The 24,396-nt window shown below is 37.8% G+C and overlaps 1 protein-coding gene across 4 annotated transcripts in view; it reads right to left on the bottom strand.

Moving 5' to 3' along the window:
* fstl5 (follistatin-like 5) overlaps positions 1–24,396 on the bottom strand; it is a 123,058-nt gene that overhangs the window by 46,068 nt on the left and 52,594 nt on the right. For all 4 annotated transcript variants that reach the window (XM_026330348.1, XM_026330350.1, XM_026330349.1 and 1 more), the window contains exons 5-7: positions 21,652–21,848; positions 16,888–17,008; positions 2,983–3,149 (exon numbers count right to left, since the gene is read on the bottom strand). In XM_026330348.1, coding sequence (XP_026186133.1) covers positions 2,983–3,149; positions 16,888–17,008; positions 21,652–21,848 — 485 coding nt within the window. The remainder of the gene's footprint in view (positions 1–2,982; positions 3,150–16,887; positions 17,009–21,651; positions 21,849–24,396) is intronic.

Here is a 24,396-nt window from a genome sequence, read left to right as displayed (position 1 = left end):
TGGGAGACAAAAACCCTTATTTCAAAGGGCAAGATAAGAAAAGAAGAAACATTCAGCTGAGATTGTTTTTGTTTCCTGTTTTCTATTGATTTCTGTTAAAGGCTGTGTTCAAAACATATTTGCTCTTTTAATGTCATCTTTTTATGTCATAGGTAAATTAGAATACGCTGATAAATCTGATATATTTTATACTGACCTTCCAAGTTCACCTGTCCAACTAAAATGTATTACTCAAAAATGTTGCTGATGAATACTTTTACTAACTTCTAAAACACTTTCATATTGTCTGTCGCTTTTTCACAACTTTTAAGAATTTCAAAATATCTAATGCATTTTCATCTATTTCCAGAAACCCAGAGTCATCATCCACATACAAACACATACACACACACACACACACACACAACTGCGCCTTTAGCTCGGCCACTCAGAGAGGATTGAAATGCTGACAGCCTTGGATGATGATGCAATAGCCAGAAACTGTCAACTTCATGGAATTACAGTAAGCTGCTTTGTCAAAATTTAGAGAGGCTCTATTGAACTCTGGCATACAAGCGCACCGCTGGGATTAATGTGCAATTCACTAAGTCTGAATGTTAAAAAAAAAAAAACTAACCTAAAATAACCATGTTCTAAAGTAGGAAGGCCTGCAAGATTAGACTGAATAAACCTCCCATGTGTACTCACAGCAATATGACTCTAATTAAGTCTGGCAGTAGATGCTCACAAATATTAACAGCCAGCAATTATACAGAAATCATCTGAAAGGCAATTTAGAATGGGTCTGTGGATGCCAGGTGCAGACAAAAACCATTCTCCTCTCTAGAAGGAACAACATTGATTGACTGGAAGTCTAAGAGCCAAAAATAAATCTGGATTAAGCTGCTGGGGTGCTCTCGGGTTCCACTGGTAGTTTCTATTGGTGCAGCATGGTTTGCACAGTTTTCTGATGAGACACAGGAGACTCTCATGCTTATTTGCTTGCTGTAGTAGAGCTGCAACAGAGGTAGTCTGTGCACTAACAGCAACTGTAAACTTAGGCTTTGTTATGCAACAAAAAAATCAAATCTGACAACCGCAGATGTCGAGGGTCAAAGTACAGCAAGTTCACTCAGTCTGCGGAGACAGATTAGTCCCTGTAGTAGTTCAACTCAGTCTCATTTCATGAAGCTGCACTGGAATCAACCAATATGCTGTATGCACCATGGAGACAGATGAAGTGTAATTTCATCGCACCACAATAAATACAGGGAACAAAGATCTGAGGGTTCAGGGCTAATTAAAATGCAAACTGCAAAAGCATCCTTCTTTCAGCTGTTCTAGCTGTGATGTATAAGTGAAGACACAAGATCTGTGGACTGAAATCAAATTTTGATGCTTTCTTCAGGAATATGCTGCTTTTAAACTACAAGAGGTCAAGCTTTAATTGATTACCACTGTCTCCATAAAGACGGAAAAAAGAAAAGTTATTTAGTGAAAGTGAAAAAAGACATTTTTAAAAAGATCTGATGCAAAATCATAGTATTGCAGCTCTAACACCAACAACTGGAAAGGATAATCAGTTTTATATGCTGTCAATGTTATTCATGTACTTTAGTCAATGCATTTTCTGCTGGAATGGATGTATGTTAAACACCATTTGGCAGCTGAACCTTTCATCCTCTAAGCTGACATTTCAACTGAAAATACACCTGTGCACGATCTAACATTAGTCACCATGGGAAACTGATGACTGTGTCCAACCAGACTGGGACACTGAACTCTGTTATATGTCTTCAGGCAATATCAGGAGATAAAACAAAAACTCATTCTACTGAATTTTGAAAAAGGAAATAAGTAAAACAGTAAAAAAAAAAAAATATGAAAGATAGATCAAAGCCTGTGCTGACCTTACAAGACTTGCACCTCTTTTTTCCTCTCATAAATGCTTCAGTGCATTTTCAAAAAATAATCTGACTTGACATTTCTTTTCTTGTTACACCCAGCACTTGCATATATGTGACCACGTATTGCTTATAATACAGAAAATGAGTAAAAAAGGCACACCGTGGAAAAGCTGTTAATTGCATATGAATGGCACTGGCACTGCTCGTTATGGGAATCACATACCGCCAACAACCAGAACCAGTGGCTAGTTCAGAGCCAATTGATGATGCCAAGGATGACTGGCGACAGCTGGGCGCCTCTTACTCATTTTAAGGGTCATCAACATTTAATGTTACATTAGTGGCTTCGCTAGGTCTCCCTTTATCTACTGCGACAGTGTTGACTTAATTATGCAGGGCAGTATCACACTCATCTTGGTCAGCCCTGACACACAGAAGAAAAGGGCAAGCCAACCTAGGGCTTTTTTGTACCTCGCCACATAAGTATGCTTGTCCTTTTTGATGTGAATGAAAGTGACACAGAGGGCTGTGCAGTCTTGCATGTAGATTAACACACACTCGCAATCTTTCACTGAATTTTAGTTAAAGTAGGTCCATCCTCTAGAGCTGAACGCCACTGGTATCCCCCCTTCATCTTTTTTCTTTGTCTGAAATCCCTGTCCCTCACAGCAATGTCTAAACACAGACACCAAGAGCATAAACTGACATCCTGGATTACTGTCAGACCTACAATACAAAGCCAGCACCGTCAAATAAAATGTGTCGACAATCTGAGTCACTGTCAAAAAATTAAGCGTGTTGAAAAGGAACTACAGAAGGAAATTATCTAGAATTGAAGCCTCTTGCAAAACAGTGATGGCTCTGAAAAGTGATGATGGTCCACACTGTGAAAATGAAAATAATTAGACCTGTTCACTGTATGGATTAGAGCCATTCAGCTATAAATGATGTACCCACAGTACATATCTGTCTTTGAATTTATCTGTGGACTTAAACTTTGAGTCTGCTTATCTGTACGTTTACATATTAATGGATTTAGGTGTGTACAGTATCTAGAAACAATACATCAGAGGATGTGATGACAACTGGTTCTTACATTAATGTCTTCCAGGTTCAAGGAGTTCAGATACTGATGGTTTCTCTTCCATAATATAGGAGGCCTCCGTTCTCCTGTGATGGCACAAGTCAACACGGTGCTCTGGCCAACTGTTACTGTAGTAATGCTCACTTTCTGGTCCTCTGGAAGCGTGAGGAGGCAAACATCTGTTGATGAAGAGAGAACATATTACATACTGTGCACAGATTTATGCAGATTGATTCAATTTTGAGAATAATTTGAGAAACTGAAGTGGGAAGAATTTCTTTGTAAATGGAACAAGTTAGAAAACTCAGTCTGTGTTTGCCTATACTTTATATCTGAGAACCACTGAGATACTTCGCAATGCAGGAAGACTTGTTCTGCTCATAATAAAACCTGAAAACAAGAAAACAAAATACAAGACTAGCTCAATTATCTGCTATTGCGCCGTAGAGGCAGATGTTATTTTAGTTAAAGATGTACTGAGGCAGCACAATTATTGCAATTTGCAAAGTAATAGGAAGGAATTAAGTTTAATGCAGTGTAAATCCTTTGCATAATTTATGTGATAATACTGTAATGGATGTTTTACATTCTCTACTGGTCTCTCTGAGGACCCAATGTCCACCACTACTGTACCTCTTTTTTTTTTTTTAGTTAACAGAACAAAAGAGACACTTTGGGGAGGCACCAGTGCTGGTCTGCTGGCTGTTGAAATCTCATCTGGAGCACACTGCTTTGTAACGAGAAGTAGGAATATTTTTAACATGCTCAGTGTTCTGAGACTTTAAAACAAGCTAGGCTTTCCACGCTGTTGTAAAAGCCCAGGAGTGCATCCTTTCTGATGAAAGTAACAGAAAAAACTGCACTGCCAGGAGAAGTTCCCCATAAAAACACAGCCCTAGACCTCGAACAAAGTCAGTGCTTTGCTCGCTTCAATATTACTGCAATACCTCAAAGTGTTTCCAGGCGTGATTCTGGTGATGATGAAAAGAGGTCAGTTCTCTTCGATTAATTTTCACCTAATTCATGATGAATTAATGAAACAATGAGTACAATCTAGACTCATTCATTCTTGGTGGTATTATGTAATGTGGCCTGTGAGAGAATGCTTTTTAATCTTTCTCTTTGGTAATGAGCAAAGGAGCAAAAGGAGATGGGGGCTCAATTTGTTCTGCTCCTAAAGGCATGAAAAGCGAAACCAAATGAAAGAGCAGGTCCAGCAGACAGTGACAGAGACATCCCAAATTATGAGGACGACAGCACCTACAATTACAGCATGACACGGGTGGCTTCGTACCACCGGCTTTCTTTTTTCTTTTTTAAGGCACTCACTCAGTTTCTGTGTTTGGGCCTCTTGTGTCTTCGAACTGTGAACTTGGCTAGCTTTGTTAGATACAGGCCAATCAGCAAGAGCTGTGAGACACCACATACTTCTTGTCAGTGGGAAGCTCACAGTTAAGACTTCTAATCTCTCAATTGACCCCATGAAACCCTGTTTAAGCCTGGGCAAATCACTGCCAGGATTACATCAAAAACTAGTAGGATTAATAAGAGTAGTTTCTTCTGGGTGGAGTATAACGAGGTTTATATGATTATACTGTTAGCAGAGAGATGATCCAACTCTGTTAATTTGTGGTAGTGCACTCTGTTCAAGGAGCTTAACCACTTGCTTTGATTTGATTATGCAAATACATGAAAGAAAAAAAAAAAAAAATCAATAACGCAAATATTTAAAATACATCTTTCAACCCTGTAATTAAACATTTTTTTCTCAACTTCAGTGAGGCACATAATTAACAGATCAATTGCATTTTATAATTTTCACAGATGAAGCATCACTGTAAACTGTGATGATCAATTTGTGCTCCCTGCAGGAGTCATTCAGGAGCATGTGGATCTAAAATCTAGGTAAAAATTATTTTCCCCAGACTGCTACTTATGTTTAAATGCTTTTTTCCCTCTAAGTCTATGAATTATATTATACAATATTACCCTTGTAATGTAAACCCAGAAGGTTAAATGACAAACAGCTTATTCGAATCAATACAGCTTAACTTCGCTTACTGCTTTGTGGATCAAACAGAAACATCTCACAGTGTCATGTAAACAGCAACACCACTAACATTAAGCTCAAAACTTACCACAGAGTTAAGCCAACTGCTCATGACAGACCTGACCAAAGCTGAACATTATCAGCTCCATGAAGCCAGTGTGTATTTCCAAGCTATTGCATCAGCTTATATTATTCATTAGAGGTGTTCTTGTTGCATTGCCCAGTGCAATGTACGTAGCAATATTACTTTGGAATAATATACGGCAAATCTTTAGATGATTTAGTCACTTGTGTCATTATAGACAACCCCTGTACAAATTCTTGTTGTGTTTAGGTGATGGAATTATTTTATTTTTATCATGCATATGTGCCAGATCGCCTCACGCACAAGACGAAATAGGAAACCAGGTGCAAACATCCATTAACAAGACAATCTTTTTTAAAAAACTAATAGTTATTCATTCATTACTTAATTCCTGTCATTGGAATGGTTTGGATTGGCCTGCACAGAAGGAATATTCTTGTCATGAACATAACCTGTCGCTTGTATTGATCTAGAAAAGAGAAGATTTAAATGGTACATGAAACGCAATAAACAGCTTGACAAAGCAACTGAGACATTCCCACTGTTAACATCACAATGTGACAGAAATCATTTAAGGGAACATGTTTGATCAGTTAAAGAACTGCTTGTATGTAATAAAGACATGACAGCAGCAGTCAGCAGTGGTGATATGAGAGCCAACACGGGCTATATAAATAAAAGGAATGAAGGTAAATAAAAAAATAATGGGGAACAAAACCTTTCTTATGGTACAGGACTAATTCCAATCCAGTGAAGCTGTGGTGAAGCAACTATCTGACCACTTTACTTATAACAAAAACATGTCTCATCATTTCTATCTTTTTTATTTTCAAATTATCACTGGAGTATGTACATTTATGAGCACAACTGTATATTGATCAAAAAACAAAAAAAAAAAAAGTAATGAAATGGTTGTTGATCTTGTGTTAGGGCTTCCTTGGACTTCCCTAGTTGGACTTTAGAACTTCTACCTGTGCTCATTAGTTCTCTTTGTGCTAACTGTATTTACCTGCTCTTGTTCCTTTGTTCCCCAAGAGATCATCTATTAAGTTAGACCTTTAGTCATCAGTTGAGTTTCCCTGTTTTCCTTGAAACATCTTTGCTTTGTTCTAGTTTGGATTCATCCTTGGTTTTCCCTGGTGTTTCTCCCTGCTGTTTGTGGGTTTTCCTTCTTTGCTTTATGTTTGTCGCAATTTCCATGTGTTTCCTGGGACTCTCTTAGTTTGTTATTGTTAATAAACCTTTACGTTACCTTGCCCAGTCTAGTCCCGCTTTGTTCACGTGTATGTGTCTGATCTACTGAGCCCAGAAAATACATGTGACAGCTTGTTGTAAAGCAATAACACAGTCTTCCTTAATGTCTCAACAAAGTGGATCTACTCTGCTTGTTAAATTCTGCTGGACCTGTTTCATTTCTCAGAATTGGACAAATGAACTAAATATCACAAGACCTTTTGACTCTTTCTTTCTTTTAAAGCAAAATCCAGAAACCTAGAAAAACTGGAAAATTTCTGCTGAAAGGGGGTCATGTTTATTGGTAATGATTTGTTTTCTGTGATCTGGAGTGTAAAATTTACAGACTGTACTATCATGCAAAAATATGCCAATTTGGTGCACTGAGCATTGATTTAAATAGGATTATGTGTAAACAAAAGTCTTTATTAAAAATTAAATGCTGTGAGAAAACACTTGGCTAAATTGAAGTGTGGGTTTAACATATAAATGTCAATTAAAGAAGAGCCAACGTATGAATAAAAATGAAGAAATATGTCAAGCAAACAAAAATCTCAGACACGACCAAAAGAAATGCAGAAACAGCAAAATGAGACCAACATAGAAAAACTAAAAAATAACATTAAAAGCCCTGATGTAGAAAGAATGAGTAAGTCTTGAAGAATAAATGGAAGTCGATCACTCACGCACGGTTAATCCATGATCCTCCACTTCTGCTGACACTGATAACACTATAGCCAGCAGATCAACACAACTTGGCGCTCTACATGGCTGTGGGTGGATTCATTGACAAATATCTCCTTCAATAATGTCCTCCCTAACCATTCAATTACAGTTCCCTTGTATCTTAACGCTTTTGGAAATTGATGCAAGCAAGATGCCTGATTTGCCACTGATCCCTGGAGGGAAGAAAATGTGTGAAGCTATAGGGAGAATTTGAAGAAGAAAGTGGGGACAGACATCCAGACAGGCCCCATCACAGATTTAGATGTTGGGTGGGAGGGTGAAGCTGGGAAACTTCTGAGAGATGGGTATCTGGGCTGTTAGGGCCACCTCCAACACTTTAAGTCCAACAGATTTATCAGAGGAGGAAGTAGCCTTGGCTCCTCTTTTTGGTCTGATTTGAGGCCTAAGGGACACAGCCTCCTGGGAAGGATCAACCTTCACCGTCCAACCTGTAATTAGTGATTAACGGTGAAGCCCAGACTTTTGATTTACTCAGCACTGCTCTCAGAATGGGCTGTTGGTCAGTGCCGCAGCAAGAGGTAAATCACCTATTGCACTGGAGGCAACAAGCTTGTCAGGGAAAATAGCCTGGGCCTGCAGGACGTTGCGAGGGACCGGTTGCATGAAGACAAATTGCACCAAGGTTGCTTAGCCAACCACCTTACCCCATTCTCTATCATTCTCTGTCACTCTCTTTCTCAAATACATGCTCACTTGCTCCGACTCCCTTCACCAAGTCTCTCATTCTTCTAACACACTCCCCGTTCTCTCACTCTGATGTTCGATATTACTAAGGCTGAATGGTTGTGTACCCTGAATCATTTTGAATTTGACATTTTGAAGTCAAGATAAAAGTATTTTCCCTGATGCTGAGTATTCATAGCCTATACACAAAAACTCAAAAGGGAAAAAAACATCCCAAAAACAGAATACACATTTATGTGAACACTTTCTGATCTTTCACGGTTGAGTTGATTTGTTCAAACTCTCTCCCTAAGCGAGAAGAAACGAGTCTGATTTTGATAGTGCAAAAGAGTGACTCGAAGGACCTAAATGTCTGACAGAGACTGTTTTCCTTTAATGCTCAACTCTCGCCATGAGTCACACTATCAACAAAATGCTTTCCTGCACAATAAGAAAACAATACCCTAAACACTAATCAGACGATTAGCATGTCCAGAGACAAGCATAGAGCGACAGATCACACCTTCACATACAGACACTGATTAAGTTTGTTAGTGTGCTTTTGTTTGGTTAGTCTGCAGTTTTTTTTCCCTTTCATTTATAATATATAATACTATAATATTTCTTGTGTTTTAAAAAATAAGTACAATTACAAAACATGGAAAATATAAATCATTCATTTGTGGACCATTTTTGTGTCACACTGTCTCTTAGCTCTCTCAAGTTTCCTGTCTGCATCTTTGCAAATTAGTGTGAAATACAGAAAAAAATATATATTTTGAAAAGAAATTTGGCAGAACTGATGCTGAATCAAAGATTTTTGATTTAGATTTAGATAATGCTCAGAACACCTATTTCAAGAAACATACGCTAGACAAGGCTACAGCAACATCAACATCTATAGTTAGAGCCGTTTGCATCTAGTTAACAAAAAGAAACAACTGTTTTTGCAGCATTATTGTCATAACACACTTAAAATGCAAAGATAAGTATTTGGTAAAGGGCAAGGGAATAGTTATGACCTGCGTCCTCTCACGTCCTATAAATAATATAAACATCTAGATGGTTGTAAAATATTAACATATGGCTTTATTTAATGAATTACCTCTGGCCAAAAAGCAGCTGTTGGGAGAGCTCACGGGGGACGGCCAGCATTAGTATGCAATACAGTCTAAGCAGAACTCTAATTGGACTAATTTTTATCACAGCTACCTTGTGGAAAACAACTAATGAAAAATTCCTATATCTTACTGCAACAAGGAAATTAGAGTACTTAAGTTAAAGCATATACGAGGCTGTGATTTAACGGTTCTGTCATATTTCACAAATAAAAGAGCACATGGGTTTTGATTATATCACACAGTCTTGTGTTACTGCATTGAAGGCTTAATGTTGAATGATGCCTGTTCCTTTATGATTCTGAGAAAAATCCCAACCCTGTTTGCACATGTGTTAAGACAGCTTTGTATTTAGCAATTACATCAATCCATGTTGGAAATCCCAAAATACAACACAGTACAGTAAGCTTACACCCATCTGTCTGTCGGTTCTTACATCAATCTCACAGTACGCTTGAGTAGTTACACGATTGTTCATGCTGCAACACCTTCAATTGCTTGACAGGAGATGTTAAGAGAAGAGGGTGCACTGCAGCAATATGTTTACACTGAACTGCTAAACACTCCTCCCAGCCAGAAAAGCACATTGAACCTCTCTCACTCAGGGGGTCTAAAATATATATTATGGGAGAAGGTTTCTCTTTATTAGGAATTAAAACTGGCCCTTCAGTGGAATGTGAGCACTAGTGGAAGGTTCAGTTATTGAATTCAAAAAGACTCAGTCCTCTAACAGCATCCCTGTCCTCAGAAACAGCAGCCCCATCTGCAGCAGGACAGTTAAATACTGTACAGCTGTTCAAATACTATCACAAATGCAGTAGTTCAAAATCCAACTAGACAATATGGCATTTTACATTATTTTTTATATTGATCATGTCAAAAATGATCTACCTTTACATTTAATTCAGTGATGATGAAACAATTGCATTCAACATGTTTGTTAGAGCCCAACAATACACACTGTGTTTTGGTGAGTAAATCTGAACTTCACTATTAATAAGACTTGTAAAGTAAGAGCTACTGGTCTGACAAAGACTCAGTAATAACTGAAAAGGCAGACAGGTTTGTGAAGTCGGTGCTACTGATAGTGTTTGTTATCTGGAACACCAAAACCTGGGATATTTAAGGTTTTCACCCTTGTTTTGGGCCATTTATGCCTATTTCTGTGGCTGGATTTAAAGAATGTGCCATTAATCATTGTAAATTTATACAATGGTAACAGAATAATCTTTTCTGTTCTCAGCAATAATATTAAATATCGGTATGCAAACTTTAGTAAAAATATAAGCCCTCTTTTTGTCATCAAGTTAAGAAGGAAAGAACAATCCCTCCCTGGAGAATCGCTGGGAAAAAAAATCAGTCATTGTACTTCAGTTGAGGATCACTTAGAATTAAAAATGAAAAGTAATTCAGCTTCTTTTAAATCTCTCTAATACATTCTGGAGATAGAAAAGTCACATGTTAGAAAATGAACCATGAATTATAAAACAATTTTAACACCATTTCTCACAGCCTGTGAATGGAATTCTCAGCAGGGGTTTTGACAAGTAAAAGCCTGAGTATCCATTAATTGTCGCTGTGCCATGGGTGGAGGAATAACAGCAAACTTGCCTTGCTTAATGGAAGGAGCCTTCCCTGAAGGAGGCCCGTGTGTTGGTTTGGATGTCTAATTATAATCTTCACAGAAGTAGAAAGTGTAAGTCGTCTAATTTTCAAACTTGGCAAACCTTCTGCAAATGTAGGGATTACACCATACTTGAAAACACCCAAGATTAAACCTGTCTTGCATTAAAACAAAAGGAACTGAGAAGGGAGATCACATAAAATGAAACAAAAAATAGACAAACAAATGCAAAACCAAAAAAACATAGAAAAGGATACCACAGGATCTATTCTGTAATTGTTCTATTCAGACACAATGGAGATTTTTAATTTCCAAGTTCTCTGACATTATGCAAAACACTTATGCTGAATGAGAACGATAAGAACAAAGAAACGATTTCATTCAACTTGTCTAGTTAAGTTATGCATCACTTCCATAGGCCATTTTGGCATAAGTGCAAAATACAGTATTATAGTACACACTAATGTTATCCTTAAATAATTTTGACTCACACCTTTAAACATTATACTAACATTACAATATGAAGGATAACTTTATGGTCCACCTTAGCCTCCCACCGGTACGCCAAGGCTTCTGGCCTCTGCGAGATTCAAAGGGCTTGCATCTCCTGGCGCTGTGTTGTATCCAGAGCTCTCAGGGTTTAGATCAATCTCTTAGTAACCAAAAAACAACAAGCAGGGGAAAGATATGTCCCACAGTGCAGCACAAATACCATTATTACTCTGCTTAATGGAAAAAAGTACAATTAAGGTAAATCAGCTAAATAATGCACTGAATAAACGTTACCTCCCACACACTTTACATATAGTTGACAGAAACACGGTCAAGAGAAGGTAAAATGAGTTTAACTACTGTAGTCGTAGCAGTGTAGTACATAAGAAAGGCCAGCTAGTGTTAGTCCTATTGCAAGAATGCTTAGAAGTAACCACAATAAGGCATCAGACATTTAATATGTATTGAAAAGCAAGAAGTGCTGCACAGCTAATGTGTATGGAAATAAGAGGAGGTTTGGGGGGAATAAAATTCAAGCCAACAAGGAAGCCTGTGGGAGCATTCAGGCAAAGGATCCCTTCCAAACTATATACATTCATATTCATTCTAGTCTGTGAAGCAGCACAACTAGACGCTAGGATCCATTTAGTAGCTGTAGCCAAACTAGTAACATTTAAGCTGTGGTAAGACAACCTCGTGATCCTCTAGCCAACGTCAGCTAGCAGACTGGAGAAAGGACAAAGTCACAGTCTGCTTTGTGTGCACCCTCTGACTGTTTCCCAGCTTAGCTAATGTTGAGTTAAACTCTGTTAAGTACACATTAGACACTGTCCATTGCTTACAGTATCCAGATATGGCAGCTGCAATAAAATTGCTCACTGGTAACTTGATACCTTATGAGTGGTACCAGGAGTTTTCCAGACTCTATTTTACTAAGGCTGAGGTATTGTGGCAAACTGTGAGCATGACCTTTTACTAAGTTTATTTGGCAATAATCTCAGATGTTGACTGGTCTTCTGCTCACATAACACACCTGCCTCCCAGCACTAACTAGAAAAAGGTGATTTTAACCCTCTTGTTTTGGCAGAGTGCACAACAACAGAGAAAACCACGGGAAAAGAGCAAGCAAGTAAAAGTAAACACATGCAAAATGTGTGTTTTTATGTACTTGAATCACTTTTCCTGCATGCTTTCTGAATTACTGCTGCACTTCTGTTCTCTCCCTAAAATGTACAGATTGTTCTTCTTCTAGCTTCCATGCTTTTCAATTAATGCTCTGACAACTATCCTGATTAGAAATGTTATTTATTCTCTCCTTTGCACACTGCTGTGCCTGTTGGTATGGACGTGGGGTGTGTAGAATTAAGTAAACTATGCATATGTTGAAAGTTCAAAAAAGAAAGTGATTATAGAGGTAGGGTTTTGTTTGTGCCGTTACACTGTGAACCACGTTGGATCCTGCACTGACGCAGAACAGATGCCGATTACTAAACATAAAAGGCACAACCATGACCTGTCGCATACAGCACCGAATAATTTCTGCCTTGAAATTCAGTATTTATAACGCAGATTCACTTAATAAATAATGAATTGTGCAGACTGTGTATTTCATTGGTTTTGCTGTACTGAACTGAAATAACTAAAAAAATAAAACAACATTTATGTGGGAAAACAGCTAGTGCTGAGGATCTACAGGAGATCTTCTAGAGACTGCTAGAGTGAGTACGACATAATACCCAGTAGGACTAGGATGAAATGTAAAGCTGAGACAGGCACTGCCAAAGCAGCATCACTTCAACAGATGATTTATCATCGCTGGCGACCTCAGCGATGCACATTTAAAGATCATTCTTGTCACAATTCCACCAGCATGTCAACTTTACTATGAGAGCAGAAAATAGACTGGACCTTGTTTATATTCAAGTTGCTGCTGCTGATGTAAGCATTCTCACTCTTAACCCCAAACAGTACCAGAACTGTAGTACATTGTGTGGTGATTGTATAGTTAGTTTGTAGTTTTAATCTACAATAGTTATTTTTTGCACCTATTCATTGTTTTTGGGCTGCTCCCTAACAGCTGTTTTATGCTGCAGTGTGATCCATGAGTAACAACATTTCATTTCCCTGGTGTTTGTAGACTATATACAGACTAACTGCTATATGTGGTGTACTACATTACACATTACGCATATTTATCGTTTGATTTAAAAACCTCTGTATGTAGTTTAGTGAAGTTCATTCAAGGTCATTACTTTTGTTCCATAATAATGTGGGTATCCTCGTATGCTTTCTGCGTAGTGTTAATGCTACTTTTGTTGACTTGATCTTTTGTGCAGTTGATGATAATGTCTGCCAATCAATGGCCCGATGTATTGTAACACTCTCCTGCCAAAATTTAATGACACTTTATGATAGATGACACCTTATCTGTTTACCCATGACACACTGGCCATCATTCACCAAATTATTCAACAGTGACAAGGAGGCTGACAATCAGTAGCATGGCAGACATCATTCATATCTTTAACATCATCTAATTAAAAGACATCACTTCTCCCAGACACCTTCCTTACTGCTAGCTGAAGCAAATAGATTCTCAACCACCTTCTAGTCTATGCAAAGGAGGAATGAATAATGCATGGAAATTAAAGTCTTATCTTCTGTCCTGACAAACAATGTTACCGCGCTTTGAATATTCCACAAAGGTATCCAAAGGGTCCTTATTAGTAGAGTAGTTGACAGGTGCAGTTTTCACAGGGAGCCATTCTTCATTTACTGCTGTTCATTTCCAAGCTGCACCATAATTCTGGACACACTGGATCAACTGATTTATTTTATGACTTTTCTCAGTTTACGACATCACTTAAGGTATTTGCATAGATTTTTATAGCTGCCACTCGCAGATTATGTTGGCAATGAACTGAAAACCCATAACTCTGCATTGCATTTTTGCCTCAGGCATGATGACCATAGTCTTTAAGGTCAAACAATCCCATGGATTTGTGTCCATGTTACTTCACCACACTGCTGATTGGTTGACTACAGCTGCAACCCACAAGCTAGTGAAGTAAATGTTCAAGGCTATGACTCAAGCTATTATTAAAGATGTGTGTAATTGTGTTTTAATCAACAGCTGTATAAACAGTCCACCCAGATAAAACAAAAACAAAAGCAGCTGATGTAGCTCTAACTTTGTGTTACATTATATGGTTGTTTTTATACTCATATAAGGAAGAATGCCAACAGTAATATAATAGATTGGCCATGTTCAATAAATGGAACCATTTTTTTTCACTGATCCAATAAGATAATAAAAAGTAATGCTTTTCCAATTAGTGTTTATGTCCTGATATGAATCTTACAGAGGATATTGGGTGTCACAGCAGGGGACATAATACAATGCTGATCTATTGTTGATGAGGGTGATTTTCCAACTGGATGAGAAGAGTTTAAATGAAAGTTTTCATGGGCCTGATTCTGGTTCTGAAGAATAAAGATGGAATTCAATTTAATTTGGTTGGGTCTTGGAAATGTGTGTCCACAAGTCCAACATGAGTAGATCACGTCATATGTCACAATCACACCAGTGTTTCGAGGTGATGAGGGAAATGAGAACTAAACTATACATTCTGTTGCTGCTACTTCTTGCTCATTGATCAAATCAAGTGAAAGTGAATCATGCTGCTGCTGGTGTTGCTGTTCCTCCTTTGTTAGGGTCTACTGGGGATGAATGCAGTTTGGGTCAGTTAAATGATCTACGGGGCTCCTGCTTTTTGGAATGAGTCCACAATTCTGGACCTGTGGAGACCTCTGATTTCAGTTCCATGTTGGTGAGCATTTATCTTGCTGAGCTACATACTTATTCCCAACATGGTGTGCACCTTATAAGGAAAAGCTCTCCAGATTTTTTATATTGTATACCAACTTCAGTGGGGGTGCAAAGGAAAATATAAGCTTTGCATAAAATGTCTCTGCACAATATGAAATAATCATTCTGTACGCCGAAATCCACTGCTAATTGACACGAGTTTTCATCTCAGTCTCACACACTTTGAGCTTTTTTTTGCTTGTCCAGCACATGTGTACAATCTATACACAACATCAGTGATTCAGAAAAAGTCCGGGTGGCTCTGTGTTTTTTAATGGGTCTGGTCCTTTGCACCATGACTGTGTTATCTGCCTTACCTAAACAAACAGAGTTCTTTTGAAATGAGACGAATTGAAATGTTCACTACAGTGGTTCTAGAGAAAGTGGATTTATGTCTTTCTCAGCTGCCTCACGGTCATACAGGGGGACTATGCACCTAAGCAGAGTAGAGACTGAACTACGTTTAACATGAATAGAGTGAAGGTGACACCAGCTGAGGACCACAATACCCTGCAAGTATGGAAAGCAGCCATATAAATTCAGCTTTGGGTGAAGAAAGGTGAAATGACTTCGAGCACTCCAGCAGGGTGTATGAAAATCTTGAGATGTGAAGTACAGTAAAAAAAAAAAAAAAAAAACTACTTCTAGCACATTGTTGCTTAATTGACTCTGCTACCTTTTTAATACTCACCTGAACACACGAGAAATTCCCAGTCAAGAGCTTAAATAAACAGCTTAAACAATAAGTCATTTATGTATTTGGATAATCATTCACTGTTGCTAAATAACATCATTAGAAGGCACATGAGAATAAAGAATGGAAACTAAAAGTGGAGTAAGACAGATGGAAACAAAACTGTCATAGGGAGTTAAGCTGTAGAGGAAGTTAGAGCAACTCAACTCTTCAGGGAAACACAGTTCTTCCTAGACTGACTGGGGTTTCTTTCCTTCACTTGCCAGAAGGTGTTTGCTCCCACAATTTCATGTATGATGAGACTCATGACTTTTTTTATCCACTTAAGAAATACTTTAAATAAAAAAGGGCTGATGAGATAAAGGCTGATTATGAATTCGCTAAATGTAACAAGCCAACCAAACGTCAGGATATTCTATCAGGGGACACTAGAGTGACTGAAAATGTCAGGCAGGTACAGTAGGCAGCATTAAAAAAAAAAAAAAAAAGCATGAGGAGGCAACAAAAGGAGGAAACTGATGCACATCTGTTGATGTGACTCAGATATGGCAGAGCACCTGTCATCATAATGTTGTCTAATGAGAGGGGGATTAGGTTTGAACTAGAGTTTTGCAGAAGTTCTGACCCGCTTCCTTTGGCAACAATTCAATTTTAGACTCGTCTATTCATTTACCATGTTGGCAACAATCTGGAATTCAAACCAAGGAATGCTTTGATGAGACACCAAACACTATTTCTAGTTTATCATTATCATAACACTGTAATGATGCTTGTTTCCAAGGAAAAGCAAGAGAGTGACAGTTCAGATGTTAAGAACAAGTCAGTCGCTTCACAGATTTCAAAGTAACAGTCAAAACCTAATTAACTTTTTTATGGCACCCACAAGGTTTCTACATTTTAAGACAGAAGGCTTATATTTTATACTATTAAAAAGAAAAACTGTAGGAAGTGAAAGAATATCAAGAGAACAATAGCTATATGTACTGACATTAATGATGCTATGAGCTCTAAAACAATTCTGTTTCAAGTTTTCTTTGTGGTTGCATGCTGATCATGACTTATGTATTACTGTCCAAGCTTTGCACTAAAACAATGTGAATAACCAACTTCAAGATTTGGAATAAAAAAAATATCATTACATATTAAAAACTGAGTGAGAATGTTGATGAGAAATTCGGTTCTGTCACATCTGATCTATGGTTTGCAAGATGGATGCTAAATTGGAAAATGTGTGTGTGAAAGTATGTGCTGCCAAGATCTTCATTCTTTGTCTGGGGAACTGTCGAGCCTTTTTGAGATTGTGACAGGATTTTTTCTTATTACACAAAATATTTTGCACTCACCAAAAGCTGTGTAGAACTCCTCTTTTGTCAGGTGCTCATCATTACTGATGTCATTATACTTCAGCAGGTCAAACAATGTGCACTCAGAGAAGTCCTTGGAAAGACCTTCTTGCTTGATGACCTTCAATAAGAATGCATTGATGTTCAGTCATTTTGTCCAACCCTAACATGATGTTTGTACAAACCTCAAAATAAATATAAAAAGCAAACCAATTTTTGAAACACCCAATGTGACGACAATTCATACATACATGCTTTGTCTGCAATCAATGAGGCAAGTATCAAAAATGTAGGTATTCAATATTATTTCTTTTCCACTCATTAATATTGAAATACAAAAACGTTCTGCTAACAATTACAGCATCATTATTTTTTCAGGTGCTGAATGCATTCGGCTATAGCTGGGGAGAGTTGTGTTCTTTAATAGAAACAAAGACTTCTCAGTATGAAACATGATGTGTTTGTTAACACATAATGAAATGTTTACCACATCACTTCTGGCGGCTCCACAGAACCACAGGTTGGTCAAAATTCTCCACTTTGTACAGCCACAACCAACCCCAGACACTGCCCACTGTGGTACATTCATGCAGTATTTGATTCACACAATATGAATACAGTGTTCTATGATACAGAAACATATTTGTTAAGAAACACGGCTGCATTTTTCATATGTAGATGCTTTGTCAGCTTACCTAGTCACACTGTCCAGTACGGTGATATGATATTTTATGGATTATCTTTAAACCACAGCAACACGTCACAATGATTTGTTTTTCAGGGCAGGTCACTTTCCCTTACCACATACCATTCTTACATTTACATTTAAATTAAAAAATCTAACACTATGGATATTCATAATAAATTTAAAGTAACAGCTTATTAGTATTAAAGGAAGCAAAATATTGGTGTAAAATATGTGACATACATGGACTAATTGAAAAGCGCTGTGTTAGATGTCAAAGTTGACACAATTTAAGCTGTCAGTTCATCATAGCCAAACTAAGACTTACTGATGTTTTGTCACAGTGGATGCTGGAAAGGCCCCAACCACTGTGCAGCTTTTATTATCATGCTGCTAAAACATCATCCTATTCAACACCTTTTGTAAAGCCCTGGCAGTAAAACATCCATCATACTAGATCAGTTGTCAGAAGACTGATCACAAAGGGCAGCTATATACATCATGCCTCATCCACTGAATCGCTGCATTTCTCTTTCCAGATGAGAGTCACCTGTAATAGCATATCTTTACTGCATTCAAACACTACAAGTAGCAACTGTGGTTAAACCATTAAAACGGCTCCTTGTTTCTTTTATATCTGGAATTCCTTGATCTCGTCTACAAAAAGTATGTTTATAATTGATAGTTTAGTATAATAGAAACCAAAGCAAACGTGAGCTAGCACCTGTGAATATACAGTAAGTGGTCATTTAAAATGCTATGCAGATTTCACAGGAGAAACAGGCATTGAGAGTAATGTAGGTGACCTTTGAAAGATCTGTAAGTCACACTGGAATTGGAGGCTTTGACGCTTTAACACCTCTTCTTTAAATATTTCATGAAATGGCCTTACTCCTCACACACAAACTTTGATCCTTCTGGTTACTTCATATTTTTTTCAGTCACTTCTTTGCAGCAAGTGACTCTTCAACCACAGTAAAAGAGGATCACAAACATGTCCACTGGCATTCAGCAGAGCCTGTGAGCTAAATGAACTGAGACACATCACTGATGGGATAACCAGCTGTAAAGTTTATTGAGAATGCAGCTTCTGCCTGTTTCAAATCGAAGCCTAATTTACAAAGCTATTGGAACATTGGCTGGTTAGTCATATGGAACATCTATCTTACAATCAGCAGTTACCCTAAGTTTTTATTACTTCATATCAATATAGATTTATTTCTGTAACTGCGTGGGTCCTATTCTGGAAATCCAGTAATTACATAGCATAGCCATATGTCAACATATGTATTTGAAAGTACTGTATTGAGCACTGGCCTATTTATAAAGGCAGCTGACAAGGTCACATCTGCATATAGTTCATTCACTTTCCATTCACTTCACTCGCAGAACATCTTCAATTCTATGCAAAACCACATGATTCTCATTAGGGACAATCAAGAAGTTTAGTTTTATTCTTCTATTCAATCTTCAAGACAGCTTTTCTAACATCATAGACACGTTTTGTCTCTTTGCTCTCAATGCTCTAGCATATTTACACACCACTTCCCTTCCAATTCAAAAACTGTTTAAGTTATGTTGGACTCATCCTTATCCAACTTCATCTGATTCAGTTTTCCTAAAAACAAAAGAGAAATTTTTATTTTATCTGTATATACTTTGTGGCTTTCAAAACTTCTATGCAATAATTTGCATACATTCTATGCATAGGTAAGAGGGTGTTGAGGGATTTACTGTAGTGCAGAACCTGGAACTCCTGTAGCTGAACCTCACTGTCTCTCTTTATGAGAGTCCCACAGTGTTTCAGAAGATTTGCACATTCATTAAACCTCAACAAAAGGTTTCCAGAATTTTTTTTTTTTTTGTTTGTTCTCATGCTTTGTAAACAATGCAATGGTTGGAACAAGATAACAATAATCTTTCTGGCAAAACTGCTGAAATGAGTCTGGCCAGTTGCATCTTTAATCCTCCAAGTGTAGAAAGGTCTAGAGCTGAATCCCTAGTGAGCATGTTACTATCTTCTTATTTGTTTTTGGCAAATGGCATGATTTTATGCATTCTTGCTCGTATCTAAACAATAGATATGAGCAATGGATGAGGGGAAAAAAGTTTTGATTTGCAATTTTAAAAGGGCAACTAAGACTGAAAGGGCAGTGACAATTGCTCCCTGTGCCCCTTTCATGCACACACTCTAGCAAGCCAAGTAAGCCAGGGTGAGGGATTTCCATCCTAGAATTTCAAATGAGATCAAAAAACACTCCAATTATAAGGGGCGCTTTAGGGCACGAGGGTGGCAGCCATAGAGTTGTACTTTCAACTGCTGATAAGAGTGATTTGCTTGTGCAGTGTCTCTGTTTTGAGGGGTTTCTTCACACTAAAGTTTAATTTCCATAAATCTCTTGTTTCTTCCACATTCATATTTAATATTTATAAACTTCTGCATTTCCATTCCAGCATCTGACTTTAAGAAAACATGAAAACTGCCTTGACGAGGAAATCTAAACGAGTCTGAACCTTTACGCTGAAACACTGTCAACCAGCAAATGCTTTAGTTTATTAAGTGATGTATCACATTGATGAGGCTACTCCACTCTGATACTATCATGCAAATATTTATTATGCCATAATAATGAGGAGAACGTATGTCTATATTTTTAGTATAATTATTTGAGAAGTTTCTTGATTAATTCTGAAAACCAGCGTTTTCCCCCACCTACCTCAAAGTCAAACAAGGTCACAAATATATGCATGCATCCATAAAGGCCCTTTGGGTTCAACTGAAAACCCTGTAAGGGCCACCTGCAATCCACTGATATTTTAATTCCCTACTATTCCAAAAATACTCCCTTCTCTTTTCTCTGAGAATGTGTCTTGAATAGGGGACACTATGAGATCTGCCAACAGTCCCATATGTGTCAAGGATAAAAAGGGCTAAAAGCAGCCCTTGAGGAACCACTGGATGTTAATTATTACTAACGTGTTTGCATCATGCATACACCTAGGGAGCGGTGGAGTGCTACAGCTTGGCCTGAAATAGATTAAATACAACGCCGAGAGGTTTGAAAATCTGTACAGAGTAATATTCAGTAGGTTGAAAGGCTATATTCAAATACACAGGCTAGGCATATTGACAATATTTTTCCAAAAACACAGCATAACATTGTTTGTTGACTATGCATTTCATTTTCTAAACATTGACTTCTCTCATCCTGTCATGGGCTAAATGTAAAATCATGTAAATGTATGTAAACAATATGAAAATATTCCAAAAATACCACTATTTGGGTGGTATTTTGGTATTTTAAACTCAAAATACCGAAATGTATTCAAATGAATCTGCTGAGACCACCCCTGTCAGGAAGGGGGCACTGACAAAGCTAACCAAGGTGACCCCCTGTGTAGAATAGATCAGCAGGAAACTGACCTACAAAGGCAAATGGTATTATGCTTCTCAAAAGTACTGATGGTTGCTTACTTTCAATTATTCAAATACTTTATATAATAAAATCGGTCCCCGGGTAGTGGAAGGTTTTATTTGTTATGCACAGAATATCTTCATCCTCATGGGAGGCAAAAAAGCTTTTTGTTCAACCGTCCCCTTTTGGCAACACTGGCCAAAGGCTAGAGCATCCCATGAGCACACGGCTTCTTTGACCCACATTGCTTTTCAAACGATTCACCTACAGCCACACACTACAGCTACTAGAGGGAAGGCTAAGATGAGCAAAATGGACACAATTATGGCAGACATCAAAGCGGCTGCTTTAATCACCTGAGCACAAAGGCTTTTGTTCAATTGTGTCTCCTTTTGATTAGATATTTAAATAAAAATGACAGTGGTTTTTACATGCTTAAGTGGTGCTGCTGTGAAGGGCCTTAAAAAGAAAGAGCTGTTACAAAATGATAAGCAGCTTTTTGCTCCTGTAACTAGATATATTTTCTAAAATCTTATAGGTTCAGCGAGTGAGTGAAGGTTAAGGTGTCACAATTTACCTCCATGCCAGTATTTAACCGAGTGAAGTATGTACTACATATGTATTTTTTAAAATAGTGAATATTTCATTTTTCACTTTCCTTACCTGTGAGAGCTCGCTGGCATCTATTTGACTGTTGTTATCCACATCAAATCGTTTGAACATCACATCAACCAGTTGCTTCTTAGCAGCCATGTTCTCTTTATAGGCCCCGTTGACGTTAGACCCCATGTATCGTTGGTCATGCAGATCCAGAATCTTGGTTTTCAGCCGACGGTAGTCACTCAGTCTGCAGTTATCATCTGGGGAAAAGCAGCAAAATGGTTAAGACAAAGGAGAAAATGAATAATGTAGTCTGTAAAAACTGAAAAGTAAACATGTCTCTGACTTGTTTGGATAATTAGAATTGCATGTTGAAAAAACAGATATTTATAAATGAATAAATGATTCCAAGGTGCCAAAAAAAAGCAAATGATTAAAAGCACTGAATTTAGGATTCCTAAATTTGGAAGAATTGTTTCAAATCTCTGCCAATTAGTACCTGTGAAACCTTCAATCCCCCTGAAGACTCACATTATTAAACAATAAGCTGCTGTTTATATGCCCAAATCTGAGCATGTCTATGATTGTCTGCATCACAACAACAACAAATGATAAGGACTGTTTTCCTGAGGGGGCACAAACAGTTACAGTCATGCTGCATTTCACTGCCTCAAACTAAGAAGCCATCAACACAAAGACCTGACGAACAAATCCATCACACAGGTGTCAAGAGCTAACCCTGACAGCAACAGAAAACACCATGATGCTGTATTTACAAACCACCATCAAAGGCTCTAGATCAAAGAAGCCAACTGCATGAAAGGCTCAGAGTAGAGCTGAGCAAAAGAGAAAATAATGACTAGAACCTGCGGTTGACACATGTCATATCAACTTCTCATTGTTAGATCTGGAAGTGTTCCTCCTCTAATAACAGTTATATTAGCTGATGTCGAGCAGCCACAAAAAAAAAAAAAAACCTTGCGTGCTGAGATGCTTTTCAAATCTCATGGGAGAAATGTGACATCTCTGCCACTCACACACTGTGATCACCTACTTGGGAAAAATCTGGAATAATAGCTGCTGCATGGTGTCTTGTGTGAGACAAATTAACTTTGTTGGGGATGATTTAGTGTGAGCATAAATGAGCACTCCACTCAGGAGAACTAGATGCTAGCTGAGAGCTGAAGCAAAAGAGTGATCCAAGAAACCATTGACATGTAAATTTCAGGAGCGATCGGATGTCTTTTGAATTTGTTCAAGCATTCCTTCAGCAAAACAACTTGAGCAATCAGTGAGTCTTTAAATGGGATGCTTGGTGTAATCCTGACACTAACCATTATTTGGATATAAGATGCTGGTGGTTGGTTTTAAATTCCATAAATACACAAGGCATCTACAAACAGATTTTTATTCATAATCTGCCAGGTACAGAGAAGGAGATTGTGTGAACAAGAGAATTAACTGTAATCTAAACTGATTAGGGAAGGTTTACTAAGCATTTTAGTTCAAACTAAAGAAATTGCCCCAAATGCTTTTAGCTACAGTTCGATGAGAAAACAAAGGGGGAAAAAATAATAAACAGCAAAATAACAAATTCAGTTTCTTCCATACTGGAAAGCACAGATACATATTTTTCTTATTGCAATACCTCAATAGAGGGTATTTAAAAATAGAGAGTAACATTTAAATACTAGCGCTTTGTATTCCTCACATTCAAAATCCACTCAGGAACAACACTTCAGTTTGTTTTAGCAGTTACAGCTTCCAGAAAGAAACAAACTGAAGTGCTAACAGACGTTAGAGCTGCACACTCGGTCTTAAGCTTCCTGCAACTAGCAGTGTGCAAACATCAGTGGCGGCTGGTGAGCTCGTACTTGTGTGCTGAATTCTGTGAACAGAACTTGCAAGTTTAATACTTGGCCTGGAAGCTGCATGAACCCAGAGTGCAGACTGTTTGGGCTGCATCTGTTTTGAAAGGCATCAGTGCAAGAGAAACTGCCTTGGTCACAAATGGCAAAATGAATAAAAGATAAATGGCTGCTGGCATACCCAGGGGATATGAAGGTCAGAGACGTCAAAAGACTACGCTCTGGAAAATGAATGCACATACACATACACATATTTGTACACAAAAAAGTGATCACATACCAATAAAAACATGGTCCACCTCTCCACTCTCTTTAACCCCAAGTACCCAAACAGTACAGTCTACAAAAGTGAAGGTTCAGCATTAATTACACCATGGGTACTATAATCGCTGTCTGCAGTCCTTCAGGGAACTATTCAACTCAGCAGAAATCTATTTTATTTTTCAGTCGAACCATTTACTCAAATGAAGATCCACTGATTTTCGGTCTTGTAAAACCCAGCTTTGGGTTCTGTAGGCATCTCAGCCACCCAAATTGATTTTGAGCCAAGTGGGACACAACAAAATGCAACTTACCTGATCACTCTACAAAATTGCAGAGGTAATAACAACTAGCAAAACAATTCAGTAATTTTATCCATTATTCCAGGGCTGTTAATCATTCTAATCATCAGTGAAGAAGATCTAATTCAAACATCAAGTTGCCAACTGAGTATAAAGAAACCAAGGAACACAATGGCAAACTTCAAATTGTAACAAAACTCATATCTGAAGTTATATTCTCTCCACCTGGCTATGTGAGCTTGATTATTCAGTTCTCCAAGTTGTTATTAGAAAGGAAAGAACAGCAAGAACCCAGAAACAAAAACACACCCGACACAGATGGATGACAAATTGAAAAAAAAAAACAAAAAAAATACAACAACATACTGTGTGTTAGT

This window comes from Mastacembelus armatus, chromosome 10 (genome assembly GCF_900324485.2).
Source record: "Mastacembelus armatus chromosome 10, fMasArm1.2, whole genome shotgun sequence".
NCBI lineage: Eukaryota > Metazoa > Chordata > Actinopteri > Synbranchiformes > Mastacembelidae > Mastacembelus > Mastacembelus armatus.
The sequence above is the reverse complement of the archived record's forward strand: the minus strand, read 5'-3'. Positions and strand labels throughout refer to the sequence as shown.